The sequence below is a fragment of the Cataglyphis hispanica genome, chromosome 8 (genome assembly GCF_021464435.1).
Source record: "Cataglyphis hispanica isolate Lineage 1 chromosome 8, ULB_Chis1_1.0, whole genome shotgun sequence".
NCBI classification, from domain to species: Eukaryota; Metazoa; Arthropoda; class Insecta; order Hymenoptera; family Formicidae; genus Cataglyphis; species Cataglyphis hispanica.
The window spans coordinates 3,220,219-3,245,793 of record NC_065961.1 but is presented as its reverse complement, the minus strand read 5'-3'; the positions used below and the strand labels follow the sequence as shown (position 1 = coordinate 3,245,793).

General features: G+C 28.6%; 4 protein-coding genes across 7 annotated transcripts; 2 read left to right on the top strand and 2 right to left on the bottom strand.

Moving 5' to 3' along the window:
• The first annotated feature begins 682 nt into the window (after positions 1 to 682).
• LOC126851520 (uncharacterized) lies at positions 683 to 1,432 on the top strand. The gene is made up of 3 exons (XM_050595584.1): positions 683 to 979; positions 1,045 to 1,113; positions 1,313 to 1,432. The coding sequence occupies exons 1-3, from the start codon at positions 683 to 685 to the stop codon at positions 1,430 to 1,432; spliced, it is 486 nt and encodes a 161-aa protein (XP_050451541.1).
• On the top strand, positions 1,352 to 25,558 carry LOC126851517 (uncharacterized). Of its 4 annotated transcripts, none has more exons than XM_050595579.1 (9): positions 1,352 to 1,405; positions 15,065 to 15,348; positions 16,544 to 16,615; positions 17,077 to 17,169; positions 17,516 to 19,099; positions 19,398 to 19,637; positions 19,723 to 19,859; positions 20,253 to 20,483; positions 21,698 to 25,558. In XM_050595579.1, exons 3-9 carry the CDS (start codon positions 16,612 to 16,614, stop codon positions 23,834 to 23,836), a joined length of 4,428 nt encoding a protein of 1,475 aa, XP_050451536.1. In that variant the 5' UTR covers positions 1,352 to 1,405; positions 15,065 to 15,348; positions 16,544 to 16,611; the 3' UTR covers positions 23,837 to 25,558. The 4 variants fall into 4 exon arrangements, with proteins under 4 accessions (XP_050451536.1, XP_050451537.1, XP_050451535.1 ...); XM_050595580.1 differs by having other exon boundaries at positions 16,490 to 16,615; positions 19,723 to 19,844; XM_050595578.1 differs by having other exon boundaries at positions 16,490 to 16,615.
• On the bottom strand, positions 1,975 to 4,547 carry LOC126851518 (protein-cysteine N-palmitoyltransferase HHAT). The gene is made up of 7 exons (XM_050595582.1): positions 4,251 to 4,547; positions 3,990 to 4,171; positions 3,501 to 3,908; positions 3,280 to 3,420; positions 2,976 to 3,193; positions 2,462 to 2,802; positions 1,975 to 2,256 (listed from the first exon to the last, which is right to left on the bottom strand). Exons 1-7 carry the CDS (start codon positions 4,363 to 4,365, stop codon positions 2,153 to 2,155), a joined length of 1,509 nt encoding a protein of 502 aa, XP_050451539.1. The 5' UTR covers positions 4,366 to 4,547; the 3' UTR covers positions 1,975 to 2,152.
• Positions 5,389 to 14,705, bottom strand: LOC126851521 (golgin subfamily A member 1). Its single transcript, XM_050595585.1, is given in 9 exon segments — positions 5,389 to 5,997; positions 6,074 to 6,304; positions 6,506 to 7,033; positions 9,468 to 9,995; positions 12,613 to 12,741; positions 13,240 to 13,322; positions 13,325 to 13,327; positions 13,411 to 13,789; positions 14,211 to 14,705. Coding segments are annotated over 9 exon segments (2,148 nt in total). The 5' UTR covers positions 14,322 to 14,705; the 3' UTR covers positions 5,389 to 5,841.
• Positions 25,559 to 25,575: the final 17 nt, after the last annotated feature.

The following is a 25,575-nucleotide window of genomic DNA, read 5'->3' as shown; positions in this document are numbered from 1 at the left end:
CTGTCGTACTTACAACATGTAGAATTCGAACGAGCCGTAGCTGTCGCTCGCAAATTCGATGATTTAATACGACATCATAATAGTCGGTGCAACGATAATAAACAAACGAATTGCTGCATACAATGGTTAATTATATTAATGATCTTCGTCGCTTGGATCTTCGATAGCATACTAATAATACTTGCTGTACCTCATATAAGTTTGTACGCACTTGCGTTACAAATCATAATGCGAATTACATTTTCGATAGAGATTGCAAAATTTTATTTCCTGTACGACGCATTGTATCGCAGGTTTTATCGTGTCAATGGATTATGTCGCAAATTGACTGGTATATCATCAAACGATCAACAAATTTGATTACAATTAAATTAAGTCAATCTTAAAATATTAATTAAAACGAGCAAATATTAATTTTTTAATTATTCGTAAAATTCATGCATGTTTAAAAACTTATCTGAATAAAATGGATTTTTTAACTTTTCGATGGGTATAACTTTCTGTCTACTAAAGACATTTTTAAAATTTGTATTTATAATTAAAATTTATATTTATGTTTTTCAGATCGCTAATTACAAATTTGAAATGCAATTTGACTGTCCTGCAAAAAGTTAAACATCAATTTCGTTTGCAATATTATTTTTGTAATTAATTTTAATGTGTAAAATTTTTTTACACAGGAATGGGTGTCGGCATCGATACCGGAATATCTGTGATACATATTAATCGTCTTACACTCTCGAATCTTCAGCAGTTGCACAGTTGTTTGATCGACGCAGCAAATCATTTGAATTCTTATTATAGTCTGCAGTTGTTCTGTTGGATAACATGCATGTTAATAGACATTATTTCGTATATCTTTGGCGTTTTACATAAAAGAAATAATGTGCTCCTGACTTGTGTCCAATGCATTATGCTACTATATTTTTCACTTCAAATTATCGCTATAAGTCGCATCTGTCATTTAACATGCGATCAGGTATGTATATTATGTTCTTTCTGACGAGTGAAATGACTGTCTTAATACCACATAAAATATTCCAGGCAAATGCATTGGCCGGAACGATATTTTTAGCGAAAACTCCCGCACTCAAACACACCGAATTTTCGACTGTGAGTAATAAAATATTGTACAGAGTAAACTCTCTATTTCAATATGTATTACTTTCCTAAATTCGTCTTTATCGTATTTACTATAAAATTAATCATTTGTACTCATTTCATAATTAAGAGAATATAATAGATATTTTTTCATCTCTTAATAAAAAAAATGTTATAAACGTATATTTTTGCAACGTTTTTTTGTTTTTAGGAAGCGATCGAGTTGGGAATACGTCTTCGAATGTTTCCGTTGCGCATTAGAGTCTGCGACTTATTTAATTTGGACAACCGTCTTGCATTCTCGGTAATTGATTTTTCTATAATTCATTGAATACTGAACTTATATAAATATATTAGAATTATTATAAATATATATCGGTGCTTCTTATCAATTCTTACAAAAAATTGAGAATCAAATTTCGACTATATTTGAAGGTTCAACCAGATGTAACAAAAAAACGGTTTTTAATTATTCAAAAATTTTTAAATTTTAGAAAAACTAAGAAATTGAATCTATTGAATGTAGGACTGACTCAATAAGAATAATTGCTTTATTTTTTTTTTTATTACATTGAATATAATGTTAATATCAAATTACTTTTATCTGTTTATTATTGTTACATCTGTTTACAATTAAATATTATTTTTAATAATACAATAATACCTAAAACGTTCCATTTAAATATTCAAGTAAAACTGGAGAGATTATCAAATAGAGAAATTGTCTGGATAAATTAACCTGTTTACTCACAGTTTATAATCAAAGTTATTCATATTTTAAAATAATGTAGTCATAAATCGAAAATTAATTTCGAGGATATCGCTTTCTCAAAACATAATTTGAATATTGATTTTCGAATAATAATTATTCAATGTTGTTGTAAATCTATTTATTGTATATTGTATATTATGTAGGTGTTTGGTGTTATACTGATGTATGTCGTCTTAACTTCGTCCATTCATACAACTTAGATGATAATCTTAAACGCGAACAAATATGAGAAGGATATGTGTATTTTAAAAATGCATAAGCATTTCAATCTCGATTTAATCAAGTCAAACTTCGAACTTTGAATTCCCAATCTTTAACATCTACAGAAACTTGACAACAGCAATAAAGAAAGAAAAACAGAATAAATAAAGTTTTCCAGGATCCTGTAAGCAGAACATTAATTTCAGTTTTTTTTTGTTAATATTAAATTAATTGTAAAATTATTAAATTGTTAATAAGATAAAATATTTATATTTGAGCAATAAATATTATCAGTATTTGTAGAAAATGTAATAATAAACTTATTTTCTTTATATATTAAACAAGATAAAATATATGGAATATAAAAGTAAAACATAAAAAACTTACCATATAGTATGTTATATGTAAAGATATTACCAATTGATGGGCCTCCAAAAAAATAAAAATTAGATATTGCTGACATTGCTAAAAGAGGGCTTGCTAATATACAATGAAATCTCCTAATATTTTTTAAGGATAAATACATATTCTCTACTTTATGATATTGTTTGCTTTTGCCAATTGATACTCCTATACTTTCGATGGCTATTCCTATGAAATTGAATAGTGACCAAATAAAAATATTCACTTGTATTCCATGCCATAAAAGAACAAAAGCGAAACATAAAAATGATGCAAACAGTTTCCCAAAGCATCCATTTGATTTTTGTATAGGGATATAAATATACCTGTAAAAAATAAAAACTAATTTATTATAATAATAATAATAAACTCTTATAAAATATATATATATATATATATATATATATATATATATATATATATATATAATAATATAATATATAAAATAAAGTATATCTAGCAAAGAAATTTTACCACAAAATCTTAATTATATATTTACTTTATAAGAAATTTATATAATCCTCTATCAAAATGTTTCCACATATCGGAATATAAATGAATCCTAGCTATACATTTAGGTGGTGGTGGTGCTTTTACATTATCTAAATTACATAAAGTCTTGGAAATCCCATAGATTACAACATATTTGTTCAGAAAGAATTGTCCCATACAATATCCTAAACCATATAGTGCCCAAGGATTTAAATTTTGCACAATCTGTGAGAAAAACAAATACAATATATGTGCACTTATGCAAATACAATATTCTTACAATATGCTTTTATGCATGAATAAATTATTACCTGAGGATGATATTGTATAGCATTTACATAAATAAAGTGTAGCAACAATTCAGTCAAATATAACCAGAACATGTATCTAATTAAATTTAATACAAAAATCTGTAGTTTTTGGCAATTCCAATATTGATGTGGTTGATTAATCTAAAAGATTTATTGTTTTTGTCAATACTATATTTCCTATAATATTCATTATTTTATGAAATTATAAAAATCATACATACAGACTCAACAAACTCATGATACAAAATAAGTGGCCCTGAAAATAATGTGGGCAAATATAAACAATATGCTAATTTCTGAATGAAATTATTTGAATTGAGAAATTTATCATCAATGCTATCCATATTGTAACTGATACTTCTTAAATGTATCCAACATATTGTAAGTGTCAAAATATAATGCTGTTCATCATCAAATCCTAACCAGTTTTGAAAAGTACCATTCGGTATTTTTAATACATGTATTACAAATAGGAATGAAACATGTATTAACCATGCTATATCTTTACTGCATTTATATGTTATTATGTGTAAAAGACTAGGTTGCAGTAGAGCACATAATGCACCCAATAAACCTATGTAATAATACAGAAAAGCTATAGATGATAAGATGTACCAACAACACAATATCTGAAAAATTTCCATATTATTTTTTTGACTTACACATTTTTTTTTAAAGATATATTTGGTAAATATATATAAATGTATTACCATATTGTTACAATTGACTTTAATAATCTGACTAAAAAAATGATGTATAAAAGTGCATGATATTAGCTTGTTTACTAATGCAAGCCATGCACGCCACTCTTGATCAGAAATATCTCGTTTTTTTCCAATCCAAGCCCATCCTCTGTCAAAATCATTGTATGCATCATAATAATTATCAAAATCTGAAAGTGTAAATCACATATGAAAGAGTGAAAGCATCAGTATTATAACATTTTACTTCTTGATTTCCTATAGCCTTACATTTATTCGATAAATAAAACTCATATACGGAATAAAAAATAGCACATGACCACGCAAGAAAATAAAAATAGCTTTCATAATTGTTATTAAATTTCATAATAGTTGATAAATTCATTATATAAAGAAAACCAGATTTGTTTTACATGCATTTTTTGTACTTTTGACTTGCATGCAAATCCTTGCTTCTATCCTCTATCGTGCATCAGCACGTAGAAAAACAAGCAATGCAAGTTTGAATTCGAGAATTTGTTTCTCAGCGTTGGTAACTTTGAAATGTCGTAGGTTGCGTTCCAAAATATACTCTATGGAGTGGAACGGCGTTTGATTGACCAATCAAGAAATAAAGAAATATTTGTTTCTTTATCCTGATTGGTCAATCGAACGCTACTCTACTCTATGGAGTAAATTTTAGAACGCAATCTTGGACGCAGAAAAAACAAAATTGGTAACAGCTAATTCCTAGACTATAAAATGGTCAGCCACATTTTCGCGAAATGTGATCTTTTTGTTTTTTTATCTTATAGACTTGTGATTTAGTTGCAACTTTGAATTTATTAAAATTTTTTTTTCCAAATATTTTATATTTTATTAAAAAATAAAACTATGTTTCCTGCATTATTAATTATGTATATGTTTTGTAATAATCTAAGAACTTTTAAAAAGAATACTTTATACATTTAAAACTTGTTTCGCTATTGCATTCATATCGAATTATCATGTTAAAACATGTGTGATTTATTTTCGCAATATATGTTAAAATATGCAATCGATGACATAAAGAAATGCACGCGTAATTATTATAATTATAATTAAAATTATATAATTATAATACAATTGCAATGCCAAATCAGAATAAAATATATTATAAGAATTTTTAATTATCGTTATTAACTTGGTGCTAATACATGAGAAGCAAAAGAGAGAAAGAGAGTCAACTACCAAATTATGCGCAAAGTTGCAACTAAATTCCAAATCTGTTCTAGAGTTTTTTAATTTGAGATATATTTCATTATTGCTTGTTGATAGCCCAAAAGCCATATAAAAATGGGAAATGTTTTTTACAATTGCAATTATAATCATTGCACATAAAAAAATTTCACTTCAACAAAATATAGCTTGCAAATAAATTAATCTCATATCAGAACTACATTTTTGTATCATGATTTATACATGCGCAAAGTATCACAATCCACGCAGGCATAGTTCAGTTTAGCAATCAAAATTGCACTTCAGTATTATATATATTAACAAATCTATGAAATAAATCAATAATTAATGATGATGATCATAAAATCTTCTCAAATTTCACAAATCCATCTTTTACCACAATGAAGTTTCATACACATAGCCATTTATGATAGTTTGTTTATTATATTTGCACAAATGTTAAATGTGCATATTAAATTTTGTAAAATCATCATTCATGACTTTATATAATTCTTCTAATTATTTTTTATATCCTTTAAATTAGTCGTCGCTTTTTTAATATGTAAATCACTTCAGTTTGAAGTGATTTACATATTCATCACTTCAAACAAGAATTTACGTTTGTTCTAGTACGTTTCGTTAAGTACGAAACATTATGTAGTTATCAGCTGGGTGGTATAGCTTTGGCAGTTTGTCCAAATCCTAAGTTAGGCCTGGTACCAAACCATGACATTTTCCATTCTAAAGTCTCCTGAAGTAGACGTTCTTCCTCTGGTGAAAAGTGTAACAATGTCGCCACTGCCCTCGTTAAATGTAGAGCCTTATAAAAATAATGTCATAATGTTTATTTAGTACACCCAAAAAGGAATATAAATTAGATCGAAATAAATGTGCACCTCATATTCTCTGCTAGTGAGGAATTTGATGAGAACATGTTTGAGGTATTTAAAATTAACATCATCTTCCCTCGAATTATTATGCTTGGCAGTAACGGTTTTGGATGAACTCGGATTAAGAATAGCTGCAGAAGCTTCGGCGTCACTGTCCAACGACGAGAACGGAATTTTCAACTCGCGTTGAAGCGTTTTTTTCATATCGGTTAACCGTTGTTGCAAAACTTTGATTGTCTAAGAGAAAAAAAATTTTTAAATTAAATCATACAATTTATATAGTTAACAGTTATTTTAGGAACGTATATATATGTGTGTATATGTGTATGATAAGTAGATATAATATTATAAATATAGCAATTACACAGAATCGCAAGTTGCTTTTAAAATAATATCGTTCAATAATTGTATTGCATTCTGCTAAATTGGAGTACCTACCTTATTTTTCTCACTTAATTGTTCTTCCAGATCTAACAAATTGCTTTTAAGTATTCTCTCATTTCTTTCCATCTTTTCCCTATTATGTTCTGCTTCTTCCAGTTTTGCAACTTTCTGCTCAAATTGTTTTAATGTGATTGCCGCTTGCTCTGCTTCTTTCACTTTACTAACTAGATGATCTTCCAGATTTTCTACTCTACTCTGCAGCTCCGCGTTCTCGATCTCCTGCTGCCGATTCTCCTGTTTCACAATTTCTATGTCTTGAGATACCTGGGCATTCCTCAGCAAAGCAGCATCCTTCTCATCTTTCTCTTTGTCATAGGAAATTCGCAGTTTCGCTGTAGTTGATCGTTCGGATTCGAGCATTTCTTGCAGATTTGCCAGTTCTAGACGTAAAGAAGAATTATTCGATTGTTCCCTTTCCAAGGATGATCGAAGATTTGCTAACTCGTTAGTAACAGCACTGAGTTTGCTCGTCGTATTCTCGAGATCCAATTTCAGCTGAGTAATTTGTTTTGAGGAAGATTCCTAAAAAAAGACAAATACAAATTCATATAAATTGATATATAAATATATAATTTTATCACAATTTGCATTCATACCTAATTGCTGACATGTTGATGTTATTCTTTTTTAAAATGTATATTTCTATATGTATAAGATATATTTATCTTTACTTGTAATATTTTTTAATAATAAAGCAAATGTCTCATGGTATGAGAAAACATTTAATCATTATATATATCTAAATTTTACTTAAAAAAATTAAAATTTATGCAGAATATTTTTGATTAAGTTTAAAATAATGTATTTTAAATCTTTAAAAACCTTTGTTTTAATGATTATTTGATGATTGTTTTTTTAAGCGGTTTCATATACTTATAAATGAAAAATTAACTAAAGATGAAAATTGTGAAATAGATAATATTATATAATTTTAAAATAAAAGCTAAAAATCATACTAACAAAATAAATAAAAGTAATTACAAACCAAATAAAAAAATTCTTTTTTTGCATTATAATTTTGTGTTTTACAATAATCTCATTTGTGAAATATCATATTGTTTATAAACACAATTAACATTTTTGAAATATGATGTTGTTAACAGTATAATTAAATACATAATATCTTATAACTATTGCAATATATGCATATATATTTTATTTATAAATCTTTTGAATTTCAAAATAATTCTTCTCTTTTTGCTAACTTGAACTTAAACTTAAATAAAATGTATATAATATCAATATTTCTAGAACAAAAATATAAATCTATATAAATAATTCATGATAGCAGAAAGTCAACTCATAGAAAATCAAACTAAATTTTGTCTTAAAATTTTATCTCAATAACATACATAGGAATAATTTTGAAATGAAATTTTTCTGGATTCCATAGCGCGACTCTGATAAGGTATCGATAAATCGTTCAGGAATAAAAATCGGTTGAAAAAAATTTAAAATAGGTAAAAAGCAAAAGATTGGATATACTTGTTTTTCTTTCTTTATTTCACAAATAAAATGTACAGAAAGTGCAATTATACATAAAAATGTGTGTGTGTGTGTGTATTATTTTATCATATTAAAATCTAAAATTTACATGTACAAAGGCAATGTACATACAAAGAAGGATATATGATTTTCAATAATAAGTGGACCTGTTACATAACCGACTTATGTATTTCTTTGATATAGATTTTCTCAAGACACTCAAAAAACTAACTTAACATGCTTTGAATATATAATAATAACTATATTAAAAGCAAAAATAAAGAATTTCTTAAAGGCACGTGGACGTATTAAGATTAAAAAAGAAAACGTGCATCAAGCAAGAAGCATTAAGCTTCTGAATAACATGCAATAATATTACCGATTTACATACACACGAATGCTATATACAAAGTAATCTGAATTTCACGAATCAAAGTAATAATAAGAAAATTCTCGAAAAATAAATAATAGTATCTTTTTTGTAATTGCTTCTTTAAAAACTGTTTTTGAGTCGCACGTGCATTACTATTAGTAACTACTACATTACTATTAGTATAGTATGATTCATGAACAATTTAACGACTGTTTAAATGTATCTTATGAATATATTGACCAAGTTTAAATTTTTATATCTCAAAAACTGCTTAAAATACAAAATTGTAAATACTTTTATTACTTACTTTTTCGAGAACTTTCCTGCTATAACATTGTGATTCATGAATTTCGAAACACCTTGTATATATTATATATGAAAATCATGTATATGTGTAGTATTTATACATACCAAAATGCGAGATACATATATTTTTTTATGATGATTTCATATGTAATCGCAAACATTATAAATATACAAAGTATTCGAAAATAATTATTATAATAATCATCTAATAATAATCTTTACTACAAGCTGTATAAGATTTTGAAAAGATGGGGAACATTAAAAAAATTTTAAATATATCATATTTAAAATATGATGTAAAAGTTATGCAAATATATATCTTGTATTTAGAAAATAGAATTCATGTCAGTCTCATATAATTTAATGAATGGGACAATCAGCTGCACGTTCCAAATGTAACGAAAGTTACGAAATGTAACAGAATCGGAAAACATTTAAGCTGCCAATTTATTTAACAAATACATATTGAAAATATATAAAATAACTATGATAAAGTAACAAGATATTAGGATAAGAAGATATTAGATAAAGCATCTTTAAAAAAATGCAATAGAATCTTTAATGAAAAAAGGGATATATCATAAAATTATTGCATCCTAAAATCGCAATAATATTAATTTAAAAAAGTTTAACATAAGCAACAATGAATTTTGTACGTTACAAATAATTCAATACTATGATCATTTGTAACGAAACCTACCAGAAATGATTTTGTATCAGAATTTGGAAAAAATTTTCGGTAAGAGACAATCTAGCCCATGCACTTTGCCACTACATGTCGCGGTAACTCACAATTTGGCGTTTAAATTCTTCCACCTCGTCATCAACGCTGGCCCGGAGCTCTTTCAGTTCCGTAGCCATCTCGTCAATGTCTTCTGTCATGCGCAAAAGCTTAGCATCTTTTGTCGCTATAACAATATTGTTCACCTCTATCTCGGCTTCTAGCTGTTTGATTTTGTGTTTAAGTTTCTCTTTCTCCTGCTCGACTTGTCTGCGCTCCAGTCCTTCCTCGCCTACTTGTCTACTAAGTCTGCCAACTTGCGTTTCAAGACTAGAAATCTTGCCCGACCAGCAAGTCTTTATATCGGAGAGATGAAGATGCGCCTCTTCCAATTTCCTTTCCAACAATGTTCTCTCGCGCATTAGATCGGCTATTCTTTCGTCAACTGTCACATGATCGTTCGTCTCTAGAGCGATCCTTTGCTCCAGCACGAATACTTTGTCCTTTAGATGACGTACTTCCTCCTCCGTCTGTGCTAATTGACAGGAAAGCTGCGCTTTCTCTCGCTGCGTAGAATGACGCATCGTTTCCATTTCATCCTGAAAGTGAATACGTGGTTACCAAACATTGTTTGCTGGACTTTTTTATTAAAATATATTTAGCTTTATTTTTTCTTATAAAGCCTCCCTGGTTTTTATCAAAGCCATAATATGCGAATTAAATTTCGTCAAATCAGAAATAAGAGATAATATATCATTCCATGAGACGAAACAGCAAAAATACGAAAAGGCAAACGAAAAGCAATAAATCTGACGTTTGCCTAGTGTTAATATTTCTCGAATTTTTTAAAATTACAGTTAAGATAACAAGTATATATTAAAAATATAATTCTTTTCTGTATTTTTTTATGCGAAACAATAGAACTAATTAAGTTAATATAACTTTCTGTATAATTAAAAAATATCTCATAAAAATATAAAATTCACAAAAGAGAGAAAAAAAATGAAAACTATCTCGTATTTTAATATAATAAATGCTGCCGCAATTAAGTGTGTAATACATGCATTATTATCAGGTGTAGAGTTTGCTTCAGTCTTTATTGAATATTAAGAATTTATATTCCAAATACGTTGAAGCAGGCATAAGCAATGAGGCTATTGCATGATCATTCTAGCATAACGAACAGAATAGCGGCGAAGCCTTAAAAACGTACCTCTAGCATCAGCGATAGCAGCAACGAATTAGCGGAAATAACCGCCTAACTCTGATCTTCGATGCTCTCGTTTACCAAAGTTTTCCAATCTTCATGCGTGCGTTGTATTCACAGAACTTTGATATCACTTTTAACAACGCTATTATTCCATAACTCAAAGAAATTGTCTCCTATTATATCCGATGATATTACGCGAATGAAAATGGAAAATATATATTCATAAATCCCACAAATGGAACCGATTGCCATGCAAGAACATCAATTATTTTTGGACTAAAGAGAAGAATTAATATCACTCCTTAATAAATTGCAAACATAATTTTTTTGCGAACACATTAGTAATTGTAATGAATTAGTTTGAAAATCTTTCAGAGATCTTAAGAGATTAAACAGCAAAGTATATATAAAGATTATTAAGAAATAATAAAGTTATCATGCGATTTTATCTAAGAGTTATGGAACACACGTAGTTTTAATTTGTTTTACTACAGCAAGAGTCACATGTAATATGTATGTCATGAGTTCATGTTTGAGCAGCATATCAATAATAAAAGGTGCGGAAAAAACTATAGCAACTGTGACAAAACAAAAAGCGAGATAATAGTCAAAAACATTAATACAAATACAAAGTAAATAAATATGTAATATATAAATATAAAATCCCTTATTTCTTTCTTATTCTAAATATAAAAAACCCTTCGTCACAAATAAGCGTGCTTAAAAAATGCGCCAATTCTGAACTATCAACAACTATTTATATTACTTTATTTAATGTATATTGCACCCATATATTCAATTTACATATGGTTCAATTGATTAACTGCGGAAAAATTAAGAAGAATTAAATTTTAAATTAGTACTCTTAATAAGCACTGCTAATATTTTATATGTGATATTTTTACATGCCAGTCTAAAAAATACATTAAAAAAGTACAAAAAATTCCTTCTTGTCATTGTTAATGTATAATAAATTTTATCGCTTAATCCTGTTTTTATAATTTTTATAAAAATGATATTAGAAAAATGTACTTGAATAAAAAAAATTCCTTGATGTATCAGGTATTTTTGTTCAAAATTCCAGATAAAGAAAGAATATTTTAAAGACTTTTAGTACAATTTTCTAATAGTAAGTTTTTTTATGCATTTATTATATGCATTTTCTAATGTTTTTCATTTTACCGAAAAAAATTTAATAGTTTTTATAAAATAAACATTTTTCTAATCCTAAATGGTCAATCGGTGTCCAATTTTACGTTGTCGTGAAATCGTGCTGAATTTATATCGTATCAATTGGATAATATCCAATAATTATGTGCTCAATTGAGCAATGCCTAGGCCTGTATTCATAGTCTCCCTTATATTTAAGATCATATTAAAAACAAGGTCTGGAATCTTAAAATGATTTAAGACCATATTTTTAAGATGATTTTAAATATAAAAACAAACTATAAATAAGAACGAGTCCTAATTTGGATGTATTGTTATATCACCAAACATAACGCCAGCGCATATGCACGGCAAAAGAGAGGTGCTAATTAGAGAAATGCAAATTTCCCCTCCCACACACACATACACGCACGCTCGCATGTGTTGTCACACAAACACATAACGTTCAACATTCAATAATTTTAAGAACCAAAAAGTTAAGTTATATATCACTTATACAAGATATATTATATAAATAAAAAATATATATTACATAAATAAAAAAGCAAATAATTTGTCAACAAAATATTATTAATTTACATTAAAGAAAAATTCACAAATTTTCTTTAATTTAAATAGCTTGTATAATAATAATATATAATATATATTCCATAACAAGTATTCTACATAATTATATTTAAATAATATTAGAAATATTATTAAATATAACATGATTAAATCATTAAAAAAATTAACGAATAAAAATTAATAAATTATTATTATTTATGTAAATAATAATTAATAAATTTGAATAAATAGAAGAAATAAACTTTAAACTTACATTCCAATCAACTTACTTGTATATTGTTTAATTCGTCCTCATATCGTCTGAGACGAGAAACTTCTGTTTTCAGGCTTTCTATTTCCGCTGTAGCAGCTTTCAAATGATACGTCTTTTCCTCTACTTCCTGTTCTTTTGCCAATAACTGAAAAAAATTATCATTATATACTTTATCCAATTTGTCTCAATTAATAAAATATATCAGAATTAAAAAAATTATATAGAGATAATTGCAATAAATATAGTATAATAGATGATTCTTCAAGCAAAAATGAAATTAAAGATAATATTTGATAAAAATTTAATTATTTTTATTTAAAAAATTCTTTTCATAATGCTTTTGCATTCTTTAAATTTTAATGAATTTTGATGGCTTTGTTTTAATATATTATTGGATTCATCTTAGCAGTAACCATAAATAAATAAATGAATAAATTAAATTAAATATATATAAAAATTTTAAATAAATATACTATATTTCAAAAGTTTGATCACACTATTGCAATATCTAACGCTCCAATTTTTTAATAATATATGAAATTTCATAATATTAAAAATATATGTACATCTTTATATATAAAATAGAAGCAAATAGTTATAATCAATCTTCCTTATATATATTATTATTTTAAATAACACATACAAGATGTTTAACTTTTGCCATCTCTTGTGTTTGAAAACCTTCCAGTTGTTCTGCATCTTCTTGAAAGCTGTACAACTTCTTTTATATTCTAAAACAAAAAGTGAGAAAAAAATTATATATATATATATATATATATATATATATATATATATATATAATTTGATTAAATACCTTCTGCATCCTTCAGAGCATGCTCTAAAGACTGTTTTGCTATTTCTATCTTTTTTATCTCTTCTTCTAATTTCCGTTTTTCTTTCTCCTGTTTTTCTATGATTTTTTTCCATTCTTTCTCTTTTTCAAAAAGCCTGACTTTCCATTCTTCTTCTTGTTTTTCCATTCGTTTCAAAATTTCTGCCTCTTTCTTTGCTAAACGTTTCCTCCATTCATCTTCCTTATTTTCATACTTTTTTATATCTTTTGTGGATAATTGTATTCCATCATTAAGACTATTCTCTCCTTTTGATGAAACTGATGGTAATGGAGATGTATTTTCTTCCCTCAATCCATCTAATGATACCTGAGAACCACTAACACTACTTGTAGAACCTGTCTGTAACAATCATAATGTAATCAATTCTAAAAGAATTGTATAATAAATTTATATATAAAAACTTTATATTCTCATACAAATATAAATAAATAAAAATATATATTATATTGCTTACAACTAAAAATTCTTTTCTTTATAACTCTTATATGAATTTTATAATTTATAAAGAGACACCTTTAAATCTAAAAATAATATATATTCAAGTATAAATCAAGTATAAATGAATAGTTTTATATAATTTCTTTCATTTGATTATATTTGTATAAAAAGAAATAATAGTTTAAGAATTAATAATAGTTTTTACTAAAAGCTGTCTTAAAAAATTTATAAAATTTTCTGAGAAAAATTCATTTAAAAAAAAAATTTCTGAAATTTTAAACTTGAATGTGAGGTGATAATATATCTGTGATGCTATATTTACCTGAGACACATGTTTGGAATTAATGGCGCGTATACTCCCGGCATTTCTGATAACGGTGGACACGTCACTCCCGATTTCCTCACGTATCTTATTCTTCAAGGTAGCGAACATAGTGCGACAGCGTTAAAATCGCGCTAAGCTCAAAGCACGCGGATAACAGGTGTAACAAGCACCACCTGTCAAATTAGCGTACGACAGTCGGGTCGATGCAAACACTCCGCACAACCGAGTTTGCGCTGATTTACGATTGTCAAACTTTACATTGAATATAAAGGCACGAAAAACACACCGCGCGCGATTGCTTCATTTTCTCTATCGCACATTCGTTTTTTATCAATTCTACAATTTCACAAGGTCATTACTGTCACTTATTCGCATTGTTCGCTCTCTACCGACGACGAAACTCTGCAACTCTTCGCACTCGTGAAACACAAATGATCGTGTCGACTGTGATCCATGCTCCGATCACGAATTTTTATATTATACTAGACTGCTAATTCCCCAATATTTGCTTATATAGGAAGCTTTTCGACAAGAAACGCACACATAAAAATAATATCACGCAATTGGCTGTCAAATAGAGAATGTTTAAAATCTTAAAAAATTTTTTCTATTTGATAACCAATAATGTGACATTGCCTCTCGCAAAGATCCAATTGCCCTATAATCGCCAATTGGCCAATTCAAAATAGAATTTTCTGATTGGTCGATTGTATCCCAGGAACTAGTACCTTTCAATGTGTAGGGATTTATGTCATTACGCCGCTCATGTGACTGAGCCCTAAAGTTTTTCTCATCTCATATTACGTTTGTGGTAAAGTTGGAAAAATGAGATGAACGGCATTGTCTTTCAGTTTTCAGTGGATGCAAACATGCGAGTCGAATAAAGATTTGTGCGAATTCTTATACTGTGCAGACAAGTGTTTTGGGCGTGATCGCTTGAGAAATTTAGCAACGACTTGAGAAAATGTGAAGCGGTATTAAAATAACTTATTAAAGCAGAAGAGAGCGAAGAAGAGGGACTTGGGCGGGGAAAAAAGGGACAGCTGCTGTGCCGATCATTTTGATGCAAAGAAAAGACGAAAGAGAAATTGAGAAGTGCCGTGATTTCATAGTCTTGTCGACGAAAAGGTGAAAGGTATGCACCAATAAAAACGAGAGCAATTTTAATCTCTGTATTTTTAATATCGTTTTCTTTGATATATTATGTAATATATTTTCCTAATAATATATTTTTCTTTTTCTTTTTCTCACGTGTAAAATTTGAAGTTTTTTCAAGTGCGTTCTCTTATTATATTTATCTATATGTGATTTTTTTATTAATTTTCCTCTCTTTCTTAGAACTCATAAATATATATTTTTTTTATCTCAAAAAAATGCTAAAATATGCGATTAGATACTAAAAATAGAAAGGACAATTGTTCTTGAAAAATCTCTTGTATACATAATCTTGTAATATAAAAATGCTAGTAATCAAATTAAAGAACTTAAATTGTTTTTTAATGGACAATGAGAAAAAAAAAGGGAATTAACTTCTGTTTGTGAATTACAACAAATTATATATGTATATAACTTTGTTTTTTTTTTTTATTATTGTCAGTGATAACATTTTTATTCTTTTAAAGTGGAGAAAACAGAATTTATCTTAAAATTATCAGTTTTTAAAATATAATACATTTAATAACAACTGTTCTCGAATCAAATTATTATGTCTTCATTTTCATACTTTTTATTGAAAAATGAGAAAATTATTTCAAATTAAACATTTTAAAAAAACTAAATTTAATATGCATATTATGTATTGGTATTATGTATATTATGTAACTCTGCCATGAAATCTATTTTTAATCACATCAGATTATATTTTTTGAGATAAATATAATAATATCAATAATACTCTACTGTTGCTACTAGTACTTTGTATAGAAGGAAAAGAAAGAAAACAAATATATAAAATACTGTGTAAAAAGATGAAACTCTTTAGTCGTTAACAAAGCACATAATAGATTTAATCTTAACGTGATCTGTGGCCTAATTCTTATTTATTTTTACTTTTTTCACAAATCATAATATAAGCAAAGTAAAATACAAAAATAGCTAAAATAATTTAATAGCTAAAATAATTTAAATTTAAAAAGATTATATATATAGAAATCTTATAAATTTGATTTATTTTAAATTAAACTTTTTGTTCCTGGAGTAAAAATTATGTGAGGTTTATATTAAGTATTGCATATACAGGAATTTATGTAATAAATGTACAATGTAAATTATTCAAGGCAAAATGATGAACTGAAAAGGAAACTAAAGCGAATGTGATCATGTCCTGATAGGATAGAATTAGAGCAACATATTTCAAGGGGATGAGAAGTCACTTTATATCTCTCTACGATAGTGTAGAATGGGTGAGAAAATTGTTGAGTTACAAGTTTATAAAACATTATATTTTGATTCTGATTTAAAGTTGCATTGATATAATTGTTAAAAATAGATATTAATTGCAAATTATTTTCTCTATTTCTGTTATAATTATAGGATAATATTTACAATACAATTGCAATAATTAAAAGTTATGGATCATAAAAATTCCTTATTTTTTGAATACTGCTACTTATGTGCCACATCATTATAAAAATCACTCTTGTTTTTTGACAATAACAAATAAAAAAACAGAATTATTCATATTTACCTAAGAAAAATATTAGCATCTTTTATTTTAAATTATTATTAGCTATAATTATTATTAGCTATAATAATGTCATAGTATATGCAGTAATTTTGTAATATGGTAAATCTGACTATTAAAAATGATATTAATAATGTTAGTTTTATATGGACATTAATTATACATTTAACTTAATTCTAGATACACAAGTGGAAATGTCTCGTAACACTGGACCTGGTCTTTATGAGTTTCTTATGGAAGCCGAGTTACAGCAATATTATTCCGGCATTCGAGGTAAATTTATTTGTTTTAGAGACAGTGAATATACCTTGTTATATTTTTTTTAAATAATAATATTTTAAGAGATATATAATTAAAGTTTTAATTGAAATTTAATTAAAGTTTAATAGTGTAAAAGAAAAAGAAATTAAATATTATGAAAGAAAGATTAAGAAAGAATGTCATCTATTTAGCTATTCTCTCTTTCATCTAGTGTAAAAAATATTATCGAATAAAAAAATTATATAATTATTTTTTGCGCTATTTATACGCTTTTAAAATTTATTAAAAAATTCCAATTAAATTATTAAAGTTTTAAAATTATAATAATAACTTATTAAAAGAGAGGAATTTATATTAGGAGACTTGAAGGTGCAAACAACAGCACAATTGAAGTATGTAACGGAAAACGATCTGGGCGCGATAGGGATGAGCAAACCGGAAATGCGTCGTCTAAAAAAATACTTCCAAAAGCGTTTTCCACAGAATTATCTTTCCAAATTTAAAAGAATGCTTTTATCGAAGCGCGAGGACCAAATTTCCGGTGCACTAAGCATGTTGCCGGAGGAGAGACAGGACAGACCATCGATACGTGTGCCCAATAAACACATGATTCCAGCCGATGCAATTATTGTGAACAAAGAATTGGGAACGGGAGAATTCGGGGTCGTGCAACAAGGCGTATGGACAAATGATGGAGAAAGGATACAGGTGGCAATCAAATGTTTATCCCGTGAAAGAATGCAGAATAATCCTATAGAATTTCTAAAGGAGGCCGCCATAATGCATGCGATCGATCACGAGCACATTGTGCGGCTATATGGCGTCGTTCTTGACACAAATTCGTTAATGCTTGTAACAGAATTGGCTCCATTACGCTCATTGTTGGAATGTCTCAAGGAACCCAGTTTGCGTGCGAGTTTCCCGGTTTTATCATTGTGTGATTTCGCCGTACAAATTGCTGATGGAATGCAATATTTGGAAGCGAAAAGACTGATACATCGTGATCTAGCTGCTAGAAACATCCTTGTGTTTTCTAAGAATAAAGTTAAAATATCGGATTTCGGGTTATCACGCGCATTAGGAGTTGGCAAGGATTATTATCAGACGAACTTTAATGTTAATTTGAAACTGCCCATTGCGTGGTGCGCACCTGAATGCATAACCTATCTGAAATTCACATCAGCAAGTGATGTTTGGGCATACGGGGTGACTTTATGGGAAATTTTCAGTTATGGATTTCAACCCTGGGCAGCATTGACCGGTCATCAAATTCTCGAAGCAATAGATGAGCCTAATTTTCAGAGGCTTGAGCAACCTGAATGCTGCCCAAAAGATTATTTCTCTCTCATGCAGCAATGTTGGCAACATGAATCTCTGAAAAGACCCAAGTTTTCCGAATTGATCAATTTGTTGCCTGATCTAAAACCAGAACAAGTTCAAGCAGTTCAGGATAATACTGAACCAAACCAACTTGCTTATAGACAAAGCGACATAATTACGGTCTTAGATAAAGGCAGCGGGAATAGCTTATGGAAAGGTGTTTTAAATAATGGCAAAACAGGATTCTTTAATCCGGCTCATACGATCGCGTACCTAGGTTCTAATTTGCCTAGCAATAAGCCCGGCGAGTTTACGCGGGGAGATGGCAAAAATGCTTTTTCCTCACAGCGTAGAAAAATTCGTACGGACATGATATCTTCACCGCAAGGCGATCTCAAGCATACTGGTCATGTGGGTTTAGATGGAGCGTATTTCGGTGACATTAGCTTTCTCGGTGGAAAATATCCGCATCTGCCTCGTCAAGTTGTGACACCATACAAACCACAGGAGGATGCAACTGATAATTCTCAAAATTTAAATCAGGATATGAGAAGTATTGATATGAATAGAGAATCAACAAGAGATAGTAGAAGTATACAACAAGAAACTCAAAGCAAACATGGTACTATTTTCTGTTATAATAAACTTTTTATTTTATTAAATTATTTGTGTTTACATATGCATATATTACACATGTGCATTCGTGTATGCATAAATTTATTTAATAAAAATATAATATTATTTATTTATGATTAGAATATTATTAAATATAATTTAGTTGCATATGTGAATTAGGAAATGAGGTTTACACATAGAACAAGTATTAATAAAAAATTTATCATATTTGATTTTTGTACTACTCTGGAGATATGACATATATTATCTTATATGTTTATATATTATCTTATATGTTTATATAGAGAACTTATGGTCTGATATGAATTCGGAAATATGTCAAGTGAGTACAGAAAGTAATACAAAGAAACAATCTATAACATCTAATATAAGCAGTAACACTGATGTTCTCGAAGCTGACCATGAATATCATGAAATTAGTGATGAAGAAAATCAAGAAAGTCCATTAAGATTTGATAAAACATTAAATTTTGACTTTGGTCCCAGTCTTTTGGCAGAAATGGATCAAATGTTCAGATCATTAGGTAAAACACATTGGAAGATATTTAATATCTCATATTATTTATATAAGATGTATAAATAATATTTCTGACATGTTTTTTTTTATAGGTTCTTCTCCTCCTCCTCCACCACCTGGTCTTCCTTTACCCACTGAACACGAATCAAGTAACGTGAGAAACGAATTAAGGGAAATTCAAGCAAAACAATGTAGCAAGAAGAAACAAGCCACCGTGAGTCCAATAAATGTACAGTAATCTTTTATTATTTTTGATTATGATATGACTTATTTAATATATTTATTAACATTATTATTCAACGTTATTTATTTCTTATTTATTATTTGCAATCTTTAGATATTATTTTTATTTATATTTATATAATATATGTTATTAAGATTAAAAAAATAAAGTCTGATGTAGAACTTATATAGAATCAATAACTCAAATTTAGTGCAGTATGATTAATTTCTATTGCACTATATTTTTCTTGATCTGTATTTAATATAATAAACTTTTAAAATGTATTCGTGTCTGTAAGATAATATTAATAAGTATATCTCTCTGTAGAGAGGGAATTGTGCAGAAATGTTGATCTACCGTTGATATGACGGAGAGAGTAAACATTTCTCTTGTATCTAGGTGAAACCTATCTCTGCTGCCGATCAGAAAACTCTCTACTCTGCCATTGCTATGGCACAGGAATTGACAGCACGTTCCATGACAGATCTTGAACATCCACCGGAGTCTCCCCGTACACCTGCCAGTCCTTCAAGACGCAGAAAATTCTCTTTTAAGTTGCCACATCAATACAGTCCCAAACCAGATAGACGACATTTTTCCGAAGAAGCTGCCAGTATACCTGACATACAGGTACATTAAACGGTTTTTGTTTTATCGCAGGAATATAAAAAGTTCATAGATCAAAAAACTGCAACAAAGGAAGACATATTGAAGAAAAATAATATTTTTATTATATATTTTTACTTAATATCCACATATTTATTGTGTGTGATTTATATAATCATTAAAAGTTCTATAAAATATTTGATTTTTAGAGTATGGATTAATAATATATTAAATCACAAAATTATTGCAATAGAGCAACAAATAATGAAAAAGATTTCTAAATTATTAATAAAATTTTATATATCTTTTAGATTTGTTTTTGCTATGGATTATAGTTTTCTCAAGCCATTTAATATTATAGATGACTCTTCCTTTGTTTTTAAATTAATATTTAACATACTGGAGCAATAAGATTTTATATATTATTACACTTTTTACATATTTAAATATATAAAATCGTGAGGAAAATTATTTTAAAATTCAACTATTTATGAATAATATTAAATTTTAAATATGGCTAAACACATATATGATTATCATATTTAGATTTGAATATCATAGGAATACAATAAAATTGAATAATATACACATACATATAGGTTGTTTTATAATTAGTGCTACAATCGGGAAAATAATAATTTTACATTAATAAAATTTTTTCTCCAAAAGAGAACTTATACGAAAAAAATTTTTTTTTGGTTGTACTACTAATTACGGGATATATTGTATATATACATTGTACACATGCATATTTTAATATTATTTGAAACAATTTTGACACACACACACTGTTATGGAACAAAGTTAATTCCTGCTGTCACATAAGATTAAAAAAAAAGGTATATGCTATAATCAAAATTATACATTTAGTTTGAAGTTTATTCATTATATTTTAAGTTTTTTAATCTAGTGCTTATTTACTTACAACATAACTAATCTCGATTTTTCTCTTATCCTTTTCCTCTCTCATTACTTCTTATTGATTTATGTATATTTTGTTTATGTATAATTTAACCTGTAATTTTTAATTGCATCACAAATCAAATTTTATTTATTTTTGGCGATAAATGCAAACTCCAAATATTTTTGCCAATTGTAAAATTTCATATGTGTGTCATATGTTTTGTATGCGATATATTTGCATGCATTATGCATGTACTCGATTTGTTAAAATATTTTCGTTATTTTTTATTTATTTTCCTGCATGTTATTTTAAAATTTTTGTGTGTTGCGTAAAGTGGTTATGCTCGAGCCTGCAATCGCTTTCATCTACGGTATCTAGCATAGAATCCTTTGGTGCACCATCGACCTTGAAACTTCCTTTGTGGGATAAAGCATCGGCAGAATTCTGTTTTGCGAAATCGAGAGAACTTTTAACAAAACCGAGTGCCTGGGCTTCATACATGGACATTGACTTGGATGCACATATATTAGATAATCAGATTTCGAAACAAAATCTAGTCAAATCTACGGAGTTCTTGAAAAAAGAAAATAAAAAAAATCACTTGAATTGTGAGAGTATGGCTGATCTTGAAACTAAATCGAATATTCGACATCAGAATGGTAAGATCTTCAATATGGAAAACTCAACCTACGATTTACCATGCGAAATAAAAAGAGTATCTACCAGCTATGTTGAACGTTATTTCGAACAACCTAAGTATTGCGATGATGAAACTGTTCTAGAATGCGCCAACGAAAAAATGCATTTTGGAGAAGAGAAATTGGATAAATATGATAAGCTTAATAATCTGGAACAGTCTAATAGGTCGATGTATTATTCGAATGCTTTGGAACAGAACTCGCCGATCGGAGGTAGATTGAATCAAGCGTTACAAAGTAAACTAAATAATTGCGAGCTACAACTAAAGAATAATATCACGCATCACGAAACATGGTCCGATGAAAATTTTGATATTTTAAAGGAAAAAATGGCGAACTTGGAGTCTCCTCGTAATAAACCGAAAAAATTTGATGTAATAAAAGATAAGACGAAGAACTTTGATCTCGGCACGCGACCGAAGATACCGATTGCTTTTACCGAGTCCACGAAGATGAACATCACGGAATTCAAAAAGATTGATTTTCCTAAGTCTAGAAATGCGAAAATATCTTTTATGTCTAGAAATACTAATCAAGATGCAGCGAGTACGATATATGGTTCGTCAGACAATATTAAGACAAACGCAAAAACGGATGGTTCAGATAGTCCAAGAGGCAATATAGAAGCAGTAAAAATTAACATACAAAGTTTCCGCAAGCTTGAACAGAATCAAAATGGTCACGAAAGCTTTCCGTTTGTGATATCTAATAATCCTCTATTTATCGCTGAATCAGAGAAAAAGGAATCTCCCATATACAGCAGTTCCGAGAGTTTGCGAGTGAATTTCCAGCGTCTGAGGCGGAAATCCGATGCTGAAGCTAGTCAAGTAGAGCTAAATAGTAAGCTTTTAGCAGAAAAGTATCAACGTGAAGTTTCTGGTTTAGAGAGTGTCAAAAATTATTTAGATTCCAAGAAAGTTCAGGGCTTAAACTTAGGCTTGGGCAAGCTAACGCAGAATATGATTCAGTTAGGTAAGAATATTGCGCAAAATTCGAGGAACTTGGAAACAACCTCGTCGAGGTCATTGACTTCTAACATGAGAAATCTGGATTTGTCCACGTCATCCCATTCACCATTACGAAGTTTAAATATACCGATTCAAAAGCCCAAACATTTAGATCTAAACATACCATTACAAAGTCAACCATCGATTAATGCAAAGCTAAGTTTAATGCAAAAAACGAATCTGCCGAAAAGTCCCACTATGCACCAACATATTTTAGAGCCGCCGAAATTATATCAAAACGATCCCGTCAGAAAGGAACTACCGAAACAAGATATGCTCCCAGATATGCTTCCCAGCGCTGTTAATGTCTACCGACATAGGACATCATCTTTATCAGAAAATAGAAAACCAGTAAAAAATATACGCAGATCCTTTCATCCCAGAAACGATTCCAGCGAGGACTCGGATTCTGTTTCGCACTCAGAAATGGACATTAGAAGTCGTCTGCGTTGCAAACGTAGACACAAGAGAGTTCCGCATAATTTGCGCTTAAATTTTAAATGTAAGACCCCATTTCTTCATCCGGATTCCGCTAAGGGATTCTCTACGGTTGAGCTTTGCGGGAAATCACCGCCGCCATCGACGAGCTTCTTAAACTCGCTGTCACCACCGTTCTCTTCCAAGAACAATCTGCTTTCTTGGCCGGAAAGTGCGCCGAGCTCGAGCTTGACATTTACTAGCAATTCTGATTTTGACTCAGATACCAGTTCCGAATACCCAGAGTTTACGAATGACGTTTTGACATTTCCTCCCTCTCCAGCTCCTTAAAATTTGAAGAGTACATTTACAGTTTCAGCCTTGATCAATCTCGATATAATTTATAGTCTATGTACCGAGCCTTAATAATTTCTCAGAGTTGGTTGGAGAAATCGTTAAGTAACGAATGCATGCTAGTTTAATTTATAAGCCAAAAATCCGATGGTTAAACTAGACTGATTTTATTTTAAAAAATTACTATATAATCTCTTTTTTTTGCGATAAAAATTATTTTGTTTAAAATACATCCCTCCAACATATCGATGCGAGTGTAAAGATTTATAAAAGTTTTATAGCCGATTTTTTTCTATTTTAAAGTTATCAGAGGACTGAAGATATATTCTTCATTCTAAAATTTAGCTTTCATTCTTGTTCTAATGACACATGTATAAAATGAAAATATTGCGCGCTCTGTTTTTCACACCTTTTCTTATTCATGTTATTAGCAAATGTGAGAAATGGGAGAACAATGAAAAAAAATCTTAGTTTAAAGAAAAACAGCTATCGTTAAGGAAAAACTTCAAATAGACGATCTCTTAGAATACAGATTTCCCGTATTTTGATATGGTTTTTATGGGAGTCTGACGGGGCTTTTTGTAGGTCTTTTCAATTTTAATTTCAGGAATGGGAAATGATAGCAGGACGATAAATCGAGAAAATACAATAAGTGAAAAGGCATTTGTTTTTTATCTAAAAATTGAAAATGTCGTTAAAAGAAAAATTTTCCATAGATATTAGAGAGAAAGAAAGAAAGAGAAGGACCTACAAAAGACTCGCATACGCAATACGTCCGCACACGCACATATACGTACATATATACACACGCACATATACATACATACACAAGCATATAAATAAGTATATATATATATATATATATATATATATATATGTATGTGTGTGTGTATATGTATAGATATACATACATACATATAAATTAATACATGTAATAGTTAATTGAAAATATGCGTGTGTGCGTGCGTATAAAATAACATTTTACCAGGATTGGCAAGCAATGCGTTACTTGTAAATTCTGTTAATGTTACAATTACTTTTTTCAATAATTGTAACAGTAATGATAACAGAATTATAAATTTCATCTAATAGAAAAAGCAGTAATAGAAGTTCTAATAATAGAAAAAGCAAGCTTTATTATATATGTTTCAGTAACAAGTAACAAATTTCAATAATTACTTTTATCGTTATATTTCAAGATCTTAAGAAAAAATATTTTTTTCTAATGTGCAATAAGTTTTTTCTGATATAGATATTAATATTTAAAATTATTATCAAAATATCAGTTATATCGGTAATGAGTAACGGCAATGTATTACTTTTATTAAAGTAATACATTTTATAAAGTAACTTGCCCAATCCTGCGTTTCACATATGCATGATTGCATGTCATACTAATCACTGAATTGGATAATATTAACATATACTGGTATACTTTGGATGCCTTTACACGTTTCTAGCAATTGTATTTGAAGAATTGATACAAAGTTATAGTATATAAATCGATTGACTGCCATTAGTTTTTACACAAATAAAATTTGTACATTTTATACACACATTTACATTTACATATTTTTGAATAATTGCAGTTTGTTTGAACTAAAGAAAGCAGGATTCTCAAACTAAGATACATACATATATCACATGAATAAACTATGTTTTATTAAGCTTTATTCAGATTTAAATAAAAATAAAATAAAACAAAAAAAGATAATAAAATTTTTTTATATCAAAAA

Bases quoted from the DNA above. Each gene is read 5' to 3' on its own strand.
- LOC126851520 (XM_050595584.1), top strand. From the start codon at position 683: ATGGGTGTCGGCATCGATACCGGAATATCTGTGATACATATTAATCGT. The intron at 980-1,044 runs GTATGTATATTA...AAAATATTCCAG, and splicing joins GTCATTTAACATGCGATCAG to GCAAATGCATTGGCCGGAAC. The intron at 1,114-1,312 runs GTGAGTAATAAA...TTTTGTTTTTAG, and splicing joins AACACACCGAATTTTCGACT to GAAGCGATCGAGTTGGGAAT.
- LOC126851518 (XM_050595582.1), bottom strand. From the start codon at position 4,365: ATGAATTTATCAACTATTATGAAATTTAATAACAATTATGAAAGCTAT. The intron at 4,172-4,250 runs GTAAGGCTATAG...TTACACTTTCAG, and splicing joins GTTTTATTTATCGAATAAAT to ATTTTGATAATTATTATGAT. The intron at 2,257-2,461 runs GTAAGTTTTTTA...TTCTGCTTACAG, and splicing joins TACATATAACATACTATATG to GATCCTGGAAAACTTTATTT.
- LOC126851517 (XM_050595579.1), top strand. The intron at 19,100-19,397 runs GTACTATTTTCT...ATGTTTATATAG, and splicing joins AGAAACTCAAAGCAAACATG to AGAACTTATGGTCTGATATG. The intron at 19,860-20,252 runs GTACAGTAATCT...TCTTGTATCTAG, and splicing joins CCACCGTGAGTCCAATAAAT to GTGAAACCTATCTCTGCTGC.